At 39.7% G+C, this 14552-nt stretch overlaps 1 protein-coding gene across 1 annotated transcript in view; it reads right to left on the reverse strand.

Moving 5' to 3' along the window:
* C9 (complement C9) overlaps positions 1 to 14552 on the reverse strand; it is a gene marked incomplete at its 5' end in the record, with an annotated part of 51338 nt that overhangs the window by 17738 nt on the left and 19048 nt on the right. The window contains 2 exons of the mRNA XM_023545636.2: positions 3378 to 3641; positions 10974 to 11112. Coding sequence (XP_023401404.1) covers positions 3378 to 3641; positions 10974 to 11112 — 403 coding nt within the window. The remainder of the gene's footprint in view (positions 1 to 3377; positions 3642 to 10973; positions 11113 to 14552) is intronic.

The raw sequence follows: 14552 nt of genomic DNA on the forward strand, positions 1-14552 counted from the left end.
CAAAATGCATGGAGCTATATATTTAAAATCTTTGCGTTGTATTATATGTAAATTAAATCTAAGTTGATTTTTAAAATGTTAACAATGGAAGGAAATGCAGGCATTATATATGAAGCCACACACATAAGGAGGCCTGGTGGAGCAACGGTTAAGCGCTCAGCTGCTATCTGAAAGATTGGTGATTTGAAGTCACCCAGAGACTCTTCAGGAGAAAGGCCTGGCAATCCGCTCCTGTAAAGATTAACCAAAACCCAGTGCTGTCGAGTCGATTCCGACTCATAGCGGTCGTACAGGACAGAGTAGAACTGCCCCTAGAGTTTCCAAGGAGCGCCTGGCAGTTTCAAACTGCCGACCCTTTGGTTAGCAGCCGTAGCACTTCAACCACTATGCCACCAGAATATGGGACAGTACTACTCTGTCCCATGAGGTTGCTGTGAGCTGAAAATGAGCTCAATGACACCTAACAACAACAACAATCTTCTTATTTTTCAGATGAAGAAACTCTGATCCAATGTTTTCTTAGCTCAAAAATCACACAAGTATTTTGATGGTTACCAGGGAGGGGAGGGGTGGGAAAAGGAGAAAATCATACAAGTAGTGTGTGGCAGCAACAGTACTAAAAATCCACAGGACAGACAATATTGTAAGACATAAATCTCAAGCCAACCTAAACGACTCAATAGTTAAATGTTCCCAGAGATGCTGTCTTAAATATCTAAGCGAACACTGGGGCAGTGACGAAGAATTATCTGACTCAATGCTATAACCTGTCCGAGACAAAACAGAACCATAGCCAGCACCCATGGTTTTTGTACATGGATCATTTGAAATGACCCTGCAGCGGCGGTGGTTAATGTATGTTGATTGTGTGGGAGTTTAAAACATTTTATTGTTTTAAAGGTATATCTTGGTGTATATGAACATTATACCAAACTTTCTAACGGTATTCTTGAAGCACAGTTGTTCCCATGGCATGGTTTAACTTCTCAGCCACTGATAAAAATCTTAACGGAACTTACTCTATACATGATGAGTCATCTGAGCTCTCCACCTGCTGTCTTTCATAATAATTCTCAATAGAGCCTTAAAGATCAACATATTTGAATTTCTTTTCATTGATTGCTAAAATAAGAGGTGTATCTTGGGGTTTGGAGTCAGACACGTGTTGTTATTTGGCTCAATTTACTTAAAAGGTAGATCTTGGATCATTTTCATCCAAATATGCTCTTTTCTCTTCCATTTTAAAACATTAAAAAAGAAAAAAATTCTCTCGACCTCACTTGCCCCATTAGCAGCTTCTTACTTCTTTTTCCCCATAGTAACAAAATCCCTCAAAAGAGTTTTTCATACTGGCCATTTCCTATTCCTGTCCTTATTTTCTCTTAAATCCAATCCAATCGTACTTCTACCCCCACTATCCCAACGAAAGTGCTCTTTTCAAGGTCACCCGTGACCTTCATAATGTTGACATATTAGCATGCTTGATGCAGTCCATCATTCCTTTCTCCTTGATATAGTTTCTTCTCTTATCTTCTAGGGTAGTGCTTCCCAGACTGTAAAATGCAAACAAACCACCTAGGGAATTTTGCAGAAAGGCAATTCTGATACAGTAGATCTGAGGTGAAGTCTGAGATGCTAGCGCCCCAGGGATTTGATACAACTGGTCTACCAACCACATTTTGAATAGCAAGGTTAAAGGAAACTACAATGGCCACTTCTTCTTGGTTTCCTTTGCTAGTTCTTCTTCCTCTTTTCCAAGGCCTGTTCATGTTGAAGTTCCCCACGTTTGGTCTCCTTCTCTTTTTTATCTATATTAACTTCATTGGTGGACTCACCAAGCCCCGTAGCTTAAAGCAACATCTTTATGGTAACAGAACCCCTGGTGGCTCAGTGGTTAATACCTTGGCTGCTAACCAAAAGGTTGACAGTTTAAATCTACAAGCCACTCCTTGGAAACCCTATGGGGCTACTCTCTCCTATAGGGTCACTATGAATTGGAATTGACTCGAAGGCAACTGATATATGGTAAAAATTCCTAAATTTATAGCTCAAGCCCAAGTCTCTCTCCCAAACCCCAGACTCATAACTAAAACTTCTGAATTGACGTTTCCAACTGAATGTCTAATAGACATCTCAAACTTAACATAATTAAAGCTTAAATCCTGATCTTCTCCAAACCTGCTCTATCTGAAGTCTTCTCCATCTGGTTGTACAGACCAAAAACCTTGGACTTGGACTCTTACAACTGTCCTGTCTGAACAGCATCATCTCTTACCTGGATTCCCGAAATAGCTTTCTAACATGATTCCTTGCTTTTACTTTTAATACTCATAATCTCTTCTCAATTGTTGTTAGGTGCTGTCGAGTCAGTTCCAACTCATAATGACCCTATGTACAACAGAATGAAATACCACCCGGTCCTGCACCATCCTCACAGTCATTGTTATGCTTGAGCTCATTGTTACAGCCACTGTCAATCCACCCGGTTGAGGGTCTTCCTCTTTTTCGCTGACTCTGTACTTTACCAAGCATGACGTCCTTCTCCAGGGACTGATCCCTCCTAATAACATGTCCAAAGCATGTGAGACGTAAACTCCCCATCCTTGCTTCTAAGGAGCATCCTGGCTGTAGTTCTTCCAAGACAGATTTGTTCATTCTTTTGGCAGTCCATGGTATATTCAGTATTCTTCAACATTACGATAATTCAAGGGTATCAGTTCTTCTTCGGTCTTCCTTATTCATTGTCCAGCTTTCGCTTGGATAGGAGGCTATTGAAAACAATGTAGCTTGGGTCAGGTGCACCTCAGTCTTCAAGGTGACATCTTTTTTTTTTTTTAATGCTTTGAAGAGGTCTTTTGCAGCAGATTTGCCCAATGCAATGTGTCCATTGATTTCTTGACTGCTGCTTCCACGAGTGTTGATCATGGATTCAATTAAAATGAAATCCTTGACAGCTTCAATGTTTTCTCCACTTATCGTGATGTTGCTTATTGATCCAGTTGTGAGCTGAGGCATAATCCATATTGAAGGTTGTGGTCTTTGATCTTCATCGGTAAGTACTTCAAGTCCCCTTCACTTTCAGCAAGCAAGGTGTGTCATCTACATAATGCAGGTTGTTAATGAGTCTTCCTCCAATCCTGATGCCTCATTTACAACCAAACATGTGACCCACTTACTGCTACCAAACCTCCCAACAGATTTTTCTCCATTTAGCATTCTTCTTCCTGCCATTCTAAGCACATATTTGAGGATTTGCTGAGTGTTATTTTCACTCTCTTGTGAGTTCTATCTGTTCCAGACTTTTAAACTTAAAAGAAGAGGCTTGTTAGTTTAAAACATATGCCGCTATATTCTCTATATGAAGCATCTGGTCTTACCTGTAGTGAAGAATATGACAAGAGTTGTTGGTAAGTTTCATGTTTGAGATAACTAAACCGAAAGCTACCCTCCCTTTTATGATTTTGGGATCTTCCATTAGCATCTTCTTTAGGTTTATCTTCAACTTTCTTGTTAGCTTCAACGGGTGTGAATTTTAGAGAGAAATCTGCATTAAAAGTTGATGTCTTCTCTTGGATGATACCTGTGAATGCTTGAAACTGTTCTTCAAAATGCTCGGTTCGGAAATTTTTATCAGCTTTGACCTAAAAGGAATAACAAAGTGTTGTTAACAACAACAACAACACACACACAAAAAGAACAGAAACAAATAAAAATTAAGCAATCAATTGAAAGGGAGCTGAGCAAAAGAATTAGACTTGAAGGCTCTGGAGTCAGACTGCTGGGGTTCAAATCCTGGCTCCATTATTTCCAGGCTCTGTGACTTGGGGAACACTACACAATAATCTCTCTGTGTCTAAGATTCCTAGTCTGTAAAATAAGGATACTCCGCCTACCTAGCCCAAAGGTTGTTGTAAGGAGTCAATGAGATAATGCATAGGAAGGGCTTACGATACAACAAGTTTTCAAAGGGTAATATCTCTAATAAGTTACAGAACAGATACACAGCTTAAACAAACAAATAATGAAACCAACACTTACTGAAGGTTTATAGGCACTTTTTAATTATTTTACGCGTGTTAACTCAAATAGGTTAAGGAGCCAGAAATTGTCACTGGGATGTCTGGCTTCAAAAATGGTTCTCCTCACCTTTATACTCTACTGTCTGTCAAAGAAAGACATGCTTATGTGTGCATAGAAAATTGACGGAAGAATGGTCAAATGACCCAAGTAAACTCGTTGCCTGTAGAGTTGATTCCAACTCATGGTGATCCTATAGGACAGAGTAGAACTGCCCCATAGGGATTCCAAAGAGTGGCTGGTGGATCTGAACTGCCAACCTTTTGATTAGCAGCCAGGCTCTTAACCACTGCCCCACCAGGGCTCCCGAAAGACTCCAGAGAGGGTATTTTCCCTTGAGAAGGGAAAATGGGAATCTACAGTGTGAGGGAAACTGACTTTTCCTTGCATAACCTTTTGTGCTGTTGAACTTTTCTTTTTTCTTTTCACCATGTGCATTTTACATTAAAAACAAAACTTAAATAAACAAGTTAAAAAACCCAAACTTTCAATTAAAATGTTCTTTGCCAATCTGGCTATTGTCAAGTATCAATGAAGACCAAAAAAAAAAAAAAAAAAAAACCCTAAACCAGTTGCTGTCAAGTTGATTCCGACTCATAATGACCCCATGTGTGCAGACTAGAACTGCACTCCATAGGTTTTTCATGGCTATGACCTTTTGGAAGCAGATCACCAAGGTTTCCTTCCAAGATGCCTCTGGGTGGGCTCAAACTGCCAACTCTTTTAGTTAGTAGTCAAGTGCTTAACCATTTGCACCACCCAAGGACTCCAAGTATCATTAAAAAAAAAAAAAAAAAAAAAAATTTTTTTTTTTTTTTTGGGAGGTTGTTAATTCTCAGCATTTCAGCTCCCTTTCCAGAGGTCCTCTGAAATAGATGTAATTGTTGTCTGGGAAGGGGAGATTTGCTCTTCAGGTAGTGGCATGAATTCGATCAGTAGCATGGATTGGGTGTTGTTCTGTGAGGGAAGAAACCTAAAGTTGATGCCCAATGGGGAACACTAAAATGTATATAGTTATCATTAGAATAAGGCATGCTGGAAAAGTAATCACCATAAAGGGGAAGAGAAAACCTTACTATCATGGATTGACTTGTGCCCCCCCAAAATATGTGCCAACTTGGTTAGGTCATGATTCCCAGTATTGTGTGGTTATCCTCCATTTTGTGATTGATATAATTTTCCTGTGTGTTGTAAATTGTAATCTCTGCCTGTAGTTAATGAGGCAAGATTAGATTATGTTACGAAGGATTAGGGTAGGATGTAACACCGTTGCTCAGGCCACATCCCTGATCCAATGTAAAAGGAGTTTCCATGGGGTGTGGCCTGCACCGCTGAGATAAAAGGATCGAGAAGCAAGCAGAGAAGGGGGTGGTGCTCATATCACCAAGAAAGCAGTGCCAGGAACAGAGTCATTTGAACTCAGGATTCCTGCATGGAGAAGCTCCTAGTCCAGGGAAAGATTGATGACAAGGACCTTCCTCTAGAGCTGACAGAGAAAGCCTTCCCCTGGAGCTGGCACCCTGAATTTGGACTTCTAGCCTGTTAGACTGTGAGAGAATAAGTTTCTGTTTGTCAAAGCCACCCACTTGAGGTATTTCCCTTATAGCAGCACTAGATAACCAAGACACCACGTCACCTCCCTGCTGAAAGTCTTTCGATGTCTTCCACTGCCTTTAAGATAATAATCCAAACTAGGCTTATTCTAAGTTTCTCTCTCCCTGACTGTGCTCCAGTCACCTGTGCACCTTTCTGTTTTTCTACAGCCCATACTTCTTCACACACTCAGGACCTCTTTAGGCTGCTCTTTCTGAAATATTCCCTTGCCCCCACATCCTTCCATAACACTTGCACACATCACATATACTCACACACACACTCTTTCTTACACACTCACTCACATTCACACTCTATCCCACACTCACACACATACTACACACCTTGGCCTGCTTAATCCTACTTGAAGGCTTAGCTTAAGCCTCACTTTTTTTAGGAAGGCCTCCTCTTTTGATAGCTTTCTCATCGACAACAATGCCAAGATCTGTTTTGGTGGCTTATCATCCACTGGAGGTCTTCCTGGACTTTCTCTCTCCACATAGTCCATCTACTGAGAGTTTACTTTGTGCCAGACACTGTTCTAAACATTTTGCATGTACTTACTCATTTAATCTTTCCAACAACCCTATGAAGTATGTGCTATCATCACCCATTTTATAATAAGAAAATACTTATCAGGGAAGATAAGTAAGTTGCCTAAATTACATGGATGGTAAGCAGACAAACACCAGAATTCAAACCAGGAAGTCTGAATTCAGAAGCTGGGTAATGGAGCATATGCAATACAGTTTTCCATCCTTAGCCAAATTCTTAGTTCTTAAACATGCTAGATTTCATCTCTCTGTCTTTATGTCTACTATTACTGACCCAGTTCAGTCTTTTATCATCTCCTGCATGGATCATAAAACAGCCTCCTTCTGTTCTCATTCCCTCTGCTCTTGTGCCTTTGAAATTCATCTCCACAAAACATGAAGAGAATCTAAGATAAAACTCTCACCATATCACTCTACTCAGTGGCTCAGGATTACTTAATATGGCATATGAGAACCACCAGGATTTGAATCCATAAGCATTGATTTGTTGATCGTAGTATTTCTCAGGAGACCTGGTGGCACAGTGGTTAAGCATTCAGCTGCTAAGCAAAAGGTCAGCAGTTTGAATCCACCATCTACTCCTTGGAAACCTTATGGGGCAGTTCTACTCTGTCCTATAGAGTTGCCGTGAGTCAGAATTGACTGGATAGGTATGGGTTTCAGTATTTTTCAAGAGAACAGTTTCTATAGTGATGGTCTACATATTTACCTCTTGGGAAACATCACCATACAACAAACCAACCAACAGTACATATACTCTGTACTCTGCCAGTTTTCCTAAATGGGCTCAATTTGCCAGTAGAAAGAATAGTTAATTAACCCTCTGTTTGCAGCTTTGCTGTCAACTTTAACAGTAACTACAATGTGTCTGCCTGATTAAGTTTCTTGCCATCATTAAAATCATTAGCTTTTTTCCCCACAAGAGTTTTAATGTTATTTAATCAATGTTATTGATTAATTCAACAAACATTTATTTAGCACACTATACTCGACTCGATGGTAAAGGGTATGGGTTATACTATGTTAGTTTCCCAGGGTTCCAAGATAAATAAGATGAGTAGAAATCAACTAAGAATATGTATGTTGTTGTAGTTGTGTGCCATGGAGTTGATTCTGACTCATAGCGACCATATAGGACACAGTAGAATTGCCCTACAAAGTTTCCTAGGCTGCAATCTTTATGGCAGCGGATCACTAGACCTTGTCTCCTGCAGAGCCACTGGGTGGGTTCAAACTGTTGACCTTTAGGTTAGCAGCCAAGCACTTAACAAGAGCTCCTTAAAAGTATAATACAGCAAAATAAGTACGAAAACAGAGAGCATACTGAGGGTCTTGTGTTAATTGCAGGAAGGGAACCTAACCAAGATAGAGGATCAGAGGAGAAGGCTGAGGGTGGAGTGACAATCAACAGATCAGGAATGACCTTGTACTCTGCCAACAAGTTTAACTGGTATCCTACAGGCTAAAAGGAAACCCTAGTGGTGTAGTGGTTAAGTGCTGCGGCTGCTAACCAAAAGGTTGGCAATTCGAGTCCACCAGATGCTCCTTGGAAACTCTATGGGGCAGTTCTACTCTGTCGCTATGAGTTGGAATTGACTTGACAGCAATGGGTTTTATACGCTAAAAAACAACAAACAAATAAACTCACTGCTATTGAGGCGATTCTGACTTACAGCAACTCCATGAGGTTTCCAAGGATATAAATCTTTATGGAAGCAGACTATCACATCTTTCTTTAGTAAAGCAGCTGGTGAGTTCAAACTGCCAAACTTTTGGTTAGCAGCTGAGCACTTAACCACGGTGCCACCAGGGCTCCTTTCTACAGGCTACAGGGAGACATTCACCAAATTTAAGCAGCAGAGTGATATGACCTGATTTGTTATTTGTCTTTACATTGCAATGTGGGGAATGAATTGAAATTGGGTAAAAACTAAACAAACTGACAAAAAAAGCTCATTGCTGTCAAGTTAATTCTGACTCATAGCGACTCTACAGGACAGAGTAGAACTGCCCCATAGAGTTTTCAAGGAGTGCCTGGTAGATTCGAACTGCCGACCTGTTGGTTAACAGCTACAGCACTTAACCACTACGCCACCAGGGTAAACCTAGAGGTTATAAACTGGTAAGAAGACTGGCATAGTAGCCAAGATGAGATGAGACTAAGGGAGGTGCAGTAGGAATAGAGAATAGACGGCTGATTTAAGAGACATTATAATAAACAAACTTGGAGATTGGTTATATTGTGGGCTTTGAGGGAGGTGTGTCTGTAAAGGAAATCTTCAGGAAAATTTCCAGGTTTTGAGGTTCAAAGCTTGGGAAATTGGGAGTAAGATGAGAATTCAGCTTTGGGCTTATTGACTGTGTGATGATGTCAGACAATTTATTTCACAGAGACCCAGCTTAGAGAGAGACGTGGGCATAAAATACAGGATTTGTAAAGCCTGAGGACAGAAATAAAAATTGAAGTGAGAAGGGAATGAAATCACTTAAGGAGAGTATGTAGAGAGAGACTAGTGAACAAGATAGGAACTCTGGGAACATCAATATTCAAGGGCTGTTAGATGACTAAGACAGTGTCATTCTTCCTCCCTCTCTCCTTTCTTTCCTTCCTTCTCCTTTCCTATTTTTTTTTTTTTTTTTTTAGATGGGAGTCTTGAAGATATTTATATATTAAAGGCAGGGTTGAGAGGAATGAGGGAGAGGCTAAATAAAAGTTTAGGAGAATGACTAGCAAGCTATCTGAGGGGAGAGGCATATGGAATGGAAAGATAAGCTTTCTAGTGAGACAAAACAGAAGGATTTAAAGATGGACTAAGTGACAAGTTTGTACATAAGTGGAAGAAACAATTGAGGACATTCTGGCCTTGGTATTCTCCATTGAGTTGTAACTAATGCCATCTATGAGCTGAACTTGGCATTGTAAGGTAAGGAGCTTGAGCTTTAAACTGCCTTTGTGGAGAATGGGGAGAAATGCAACCTAGGGAAGATGTTGTTGACCTACTGATCAGCATGGAGGACCTATTGAGGCTATTACATCACCCATCTTTGTGTTGGAGCCCTGGCGGTGCAGTGGTTAAGCATTTGGCTGCTAACCAAAAGGTCAGTGTTTCGAATCCACCAGCCAGCTCCTTGGAAATCTTATGGAGCAGGTCTACTCTGTCCTATAGTGTCACTATGAGTCAGAATTGAGCCAATGGCAACAGGTTGGTTTGTTTTTACTTTATCTTTGTGTTAGCATGATTTTCTTTACAGTGTTCAGCAACATATTTTTAGTAGTAGGCAGAAAAATAATAGGGTTCATTCAAAGTTGGAGTTTTCCTGGATTACAGAAAGAATGGAAAGCAATGACATTTGATAATACTGGCAAGAGTGGTCAAAGGGATCTGAATTGGATGAAGGAAAGAACTGAAGATGGGAGGAGCAAGACAGAATGGGAGAAAAGTAGATGCCAAGAAACTGGAGGTCTTGATGAAGTTTAAGAACAGGTTAGTGGGCATAAGTGAGGGTGACAGCTGAGATATTAGTTACGGTGAGTCAAAGGGTTAAATGTTGGATTTTTCAGGTTTTCAGATTTCAAAGGCAGCTCAGTTTTGGTGAAGACAAGGTCAAGGTCATAGATATAAATGTGAGTAGCTGTAGTGGAATGGATATAGGAAGTTACGAGGCAACAAGAAATAATTGGCAGTTCACATGATACAGAAATTACCCACGATTTTGACAGGATTTCGCATGGAAAGAATGATTATAATCTGGATACATTTTGAAAACTCTGTTCATTACCTAAATCTTACATTTTCATGCAGACCCAGGCTTAAGAAAAACTAAACTATGAGTCAGAATCAACTTGAAGACAACTGGTGGGACTGACAATAATAAAGAATTTTGTAATAACTGAATAAAGTGGACATTATGTATCTTCTTCACCAAGGGGGCATTTCAAGAAAGAGACTATTGTAGCTCCTGTATGGGACTAAGTTAATTACTAATCTTCATTATATCTTACTTGGACCAACAAAGGTCTCTCTAAAGGTGATAATAATAATCCCTTAAATGGGGATCCAGTCTGTGTACAGTTCTAGAAAATTTAGGTGACTTTAAGGAAAGTCATAGGTTTGGAATGGCAATGTGTGGTGTAAACATAACTTTTCAGAAATAGTTTCAAAACAGCTAGAGGGGTTTAAGGTGACTGAAGATAGCTACTTGCATTAGTAAATCAGGCTCTATAAAGGGAATATTGCAGGAAAACAAATGTAAATTTGGATTTTCATTGGCAGGGTAAAAAAAAAAATCTCATTTGAATAGCTCAGAATCAGTGTAATCGCTACTTCAGCAGTAGTTTAATTTTTACTTATCTCAAGTCTTAGATAATTTGTTTTACCTAGTCTATGTATTTGCTAAAATTACATCACCAGGTGAATGTTACTGAAGACTGTGGACCCCTGTATATTTTCTAAAGAGATCAAAGCTATGCCTCCCTCTCTTTTTAAAGTGAGTCTTCCAGGGTGGCAAGGGGAGCGTGCTGTCACATTGTGTGGATCGCAACTAATGTCACAAAACAATATGTGTATAAATTTTTGAATGAGAAATTAACTTGAACTGTAAACTTTTATCTAAAGCACAATAAAAAAGTCTTATCTTCACCTGAAATCTTTAGTGTACTAAATTTTTCCCATTATATATCATTACATTTACTGAAGCAACTCTTCAGCCAAAAACTTAACAGTTATGCTGTCTTCTGAGGAGACTTACTTCATAGGCCAAAGAAGCCACATTCCAGGGTCTGCGGTAGTATGTCAAGGTGTTTCCATCTCGAACCCGGTCACAGAGGCCATTGTAGAACTCATTGTCAAAAGGAGTACTTAGGGGATCCATCCCTAAAATGTTGATCCTGAAAATAAGCAGAGTAGCTTCAGGTGCAGAAATACCACACCTTTTTAGTGCCAGATAGATAGACCTCTGTAGCAGGGGAAAGAGAGAGAGAGTTTTAGTTCTTGTCACCATGGCCTAGGATGGATGCAGTATAATCAGAACAGAAGAAAGAGCCTGTTTCCCACAGCTCAGTGTCTCTGGCAGAAAGGATACCTTAGCAGGGCCTTATAAACTCTTTCAGGCGATTCAGGCGATTTCAGAGCAAAATGAAAGAACTGCAGTAAATAGGGCACAAGAGACCATCTGGCTCCTGTAGTCTAGCTCCGCTGCTGTAAGTCTTACCTAATCTCCTTTAGTGAACCAAGAGCTGATGCTGTAATACCAACCATTTAAGTTATTCGCGAACAGAGCATCTCAGGGGAAAATATAACATATGCATGTAATTTTTCATATATGAATCAGCAGTGGGGCTCCTCTCTCCTCATTCTCTTTAAACTTAAGCCTTTTCTTTCAGCTGTCTCATGGCTTGTCAAGAACCTCATTCTTTCCAGGCTCATACAAAGCTTATTGTACTTTCCAAGAGGAATACAAAAGTTTCAGCAAAGCAGCCTTAAAAGTTCCACTTTTTATCCCCAGCAAAATACTTTTATTTGGTAAGTTTTAATTCAGAAGCAGGAATTTTGTTTAGCCTTAAAAAGGTGAAGTATTGATTTGTAGACTTAAAAACAATAGGTAGTCCATTACCTATGAATGCATAAACAAAATGGAATATTATTCAGCCATGAAGAGAAATAAAGTTCTGATATGTGCTACAACATAGATGAAACTTGAAAACGTTATGCTAAGTGAAATAAGTCAGACAAAAAAGATGAATATTGTATGACCCTATTTAGATGAAATATCTAGAATAGGCAAATACATAGAAACAGAAGGTAGATTAGTGGTTACCAGGGAATGAGGGGAGTGAGAAATGGGAAGTCATTGCTTAATGGGTACAGAGTCTCTGTTTGGGATGATGAAAAGTTTTGGAAATAAAGAATGGTGATATTTACCCAGAAAAACAAAACAAAACAATATATGAAAGAAAAGCAGTTAGTTCTTTGTGAAGTACACCTTTGTTAATTAGGGGAACACAGACCTTGCTCAATCCGGAATGGATGGCCCCAGGCCAGGAAGGCCAATATGGAAGTTAGAGTCTCATCCCTATAACTTTGGTTGATATGAAAGGATAAACTCTTCTATTACTCTAGATCACATCCTTAACACCAATAAGCTGGATTAAAATCTGGATGTTGGTTTCAAGAACAATTTGTCAAAGGGCGTGGATGACTTACAGTAATCCCATTACCAATGGGAGAAAAATAATTGAAAGAGTATCTTATTTCTAGTGGGTAAGTTAAAAACAGCATCCTCATATGAGCAGCCATTTTTTTAAAATAAACTTTGAATCTACCAAGAAAATGAACTTTGTGGCCCAACTTCAATGGAAGGCAAGTTAAGAAATTGATACATGAGTAATTTTCTCAAGAATAACCACCTCTCACTCCTTACCCCACCCAAAATACATTTCATGAAAAATGCTATAACCCTAAAGTTCTAATACAGAGCCAAAAATTAAGCATACTAACTTGAGTATTCCCATGAGGCTGTCAGTTTGTTTTATTGCGGGGGCTTGTGTGTTGCTGTGATGCTGGAAGCTATGTCACCGGTATTTAAATATCAGCATGGTCACCTATGGCAGACAGGTTTCAGCTGTGTTTTATTGACTATGCAAAGGCATTCAACTGTGTGGATCATAACAAATTATGGATAACATTGCAGAGAATGGGAATTCCAGAACACTTAACTGTGCTTATGAGGAACCTGTACATAGATCAAGGGGCAGTTGTTCAGACAGAACAAGGGGATGCTGATTGGCTTAAAGTCAGAAAAGGTGTGCGTAAGGGCTATATCCTTTCGCCATACCTACTCAATCCGTATGCTGAGCAAATAATCTGAAAAGCTGGACTATATGAAGAACAGGGCATCAGGACTGGAGGAAGACTCATTAACCTGTGTTATGCAGATGACACAACTTTGCTTACAGAGAGTGAAGAGGACTTGAAGCACTTACTGATGAAGATCAAAGAGCACAGCCTTCAGCATGGGTTACACTTAGACATAAGGAACACAAAAATCCTTACATATGATATGATAAACAGAGAAAAGACTGCAGTTGTCAAGGGTTTCATTTGACTTAGATCCACAATCAACACCCACTGAAGCAGGAGTCAAGAAATCAAAAGATGCATCACATTGGGCAAATCTGCTGCAAAAGACCTCTTTAAAGTGTTGAAAAACAAAGATTTCACCTTGAAGATCTAAGGTGCGCTTGACCCAAGCCATAGTGTTTTCAATCGCCTCATATGCATGCAATAGCTGGACAATGAATAAGGAAGGCTGAAGAATTGATACCTTTGAATTGTGGTGTTGGCAAAGAATATTGAATATATCACAGACTGCCAAACGAATGAACGAATCTATGTTGGAAGGAGTACAACCAGAATGCTCCTTAGAAGCAGGGATGGTGAGACTGTCTCACATACTTTGGACATGTTATCAGGAGGGATCAGTCTCTGGAGAAGGACATCATGCTCGGTAAAGTAGAGGGTCAGCAAAAAAGAGGAAGACCTTCAATGAGATGGATTGATACAATGGCTGTGACAATGGGTTTAAGCATAACAACAATTGTGAGGATGGCACAGGACCAGGCAGTGTTTCATTCTGTTGTACATAGGGCCGTTATGAGTCAGAACTGACTTGACAGCACCTAACAACAACAACTTGAATAAGAGAAGAAGAATAAGAAACACTATATACCTGCTTTACTTTCTTAAACATCTTATCCCTCATGTTAGATTAAAATTTTCATCCCAATTCTTCATCCCTCCCTGTTTCTACATCCTTGCCATGGCCTCATCACGGACAAAGTACACTTCCTTATTCTTGGCTTTGTGCCTGGTCAGGTGACTTGCTTTGGCCAATGGTGTGTTCTAAAAATTGACAATGTGCATATTAAGAACCTAGGCATTAAGAGGCGTCTGGTGGAAGAAATGGAATGTGTGGCTAATTGCCTCCATGAACAACTGCCTCCTTTGTCATGAGACCAGAAGAACTGGATGATGCCTTGCTACCATTACTGAACATTTTGATAAAAGAGTCTGCAGGAGAATCTTGATCAAAAGGGAGAAAATACAGAAACATTTCAAATTCTCAATGGATTCTAGACATTCTGGAGATGTCAGGCTGGAGGAAACCCTGGAACTATTGCCCTGAAATAATCTTTAACACTTGAACCAAAAATATCCCCTGAATAGTCCTGCAGTTAAATAACCAACAACACAGATAACAACCTAAGGCTATGACAAAGGGCAGCACCAGCCAGATAACAACAACAGGTAAAGAATTCCTGATAATAAG

This window comes from Loxodonta africana, chromosome 2 (assembly GCF_030014295.1).
Source record: "Loxodonta africana isolate mLoxAfr1 chromosome 2, mLoxAfr1.hap2, whole genome shotgun sequence".
In the NCBI taxonomy this organism is placed as follows: Eukaryota; Metazoa; Chordata; class Mammalia; order Proboscidea; family Elephantidae; genus Loxodonta; species Loxodonta africana.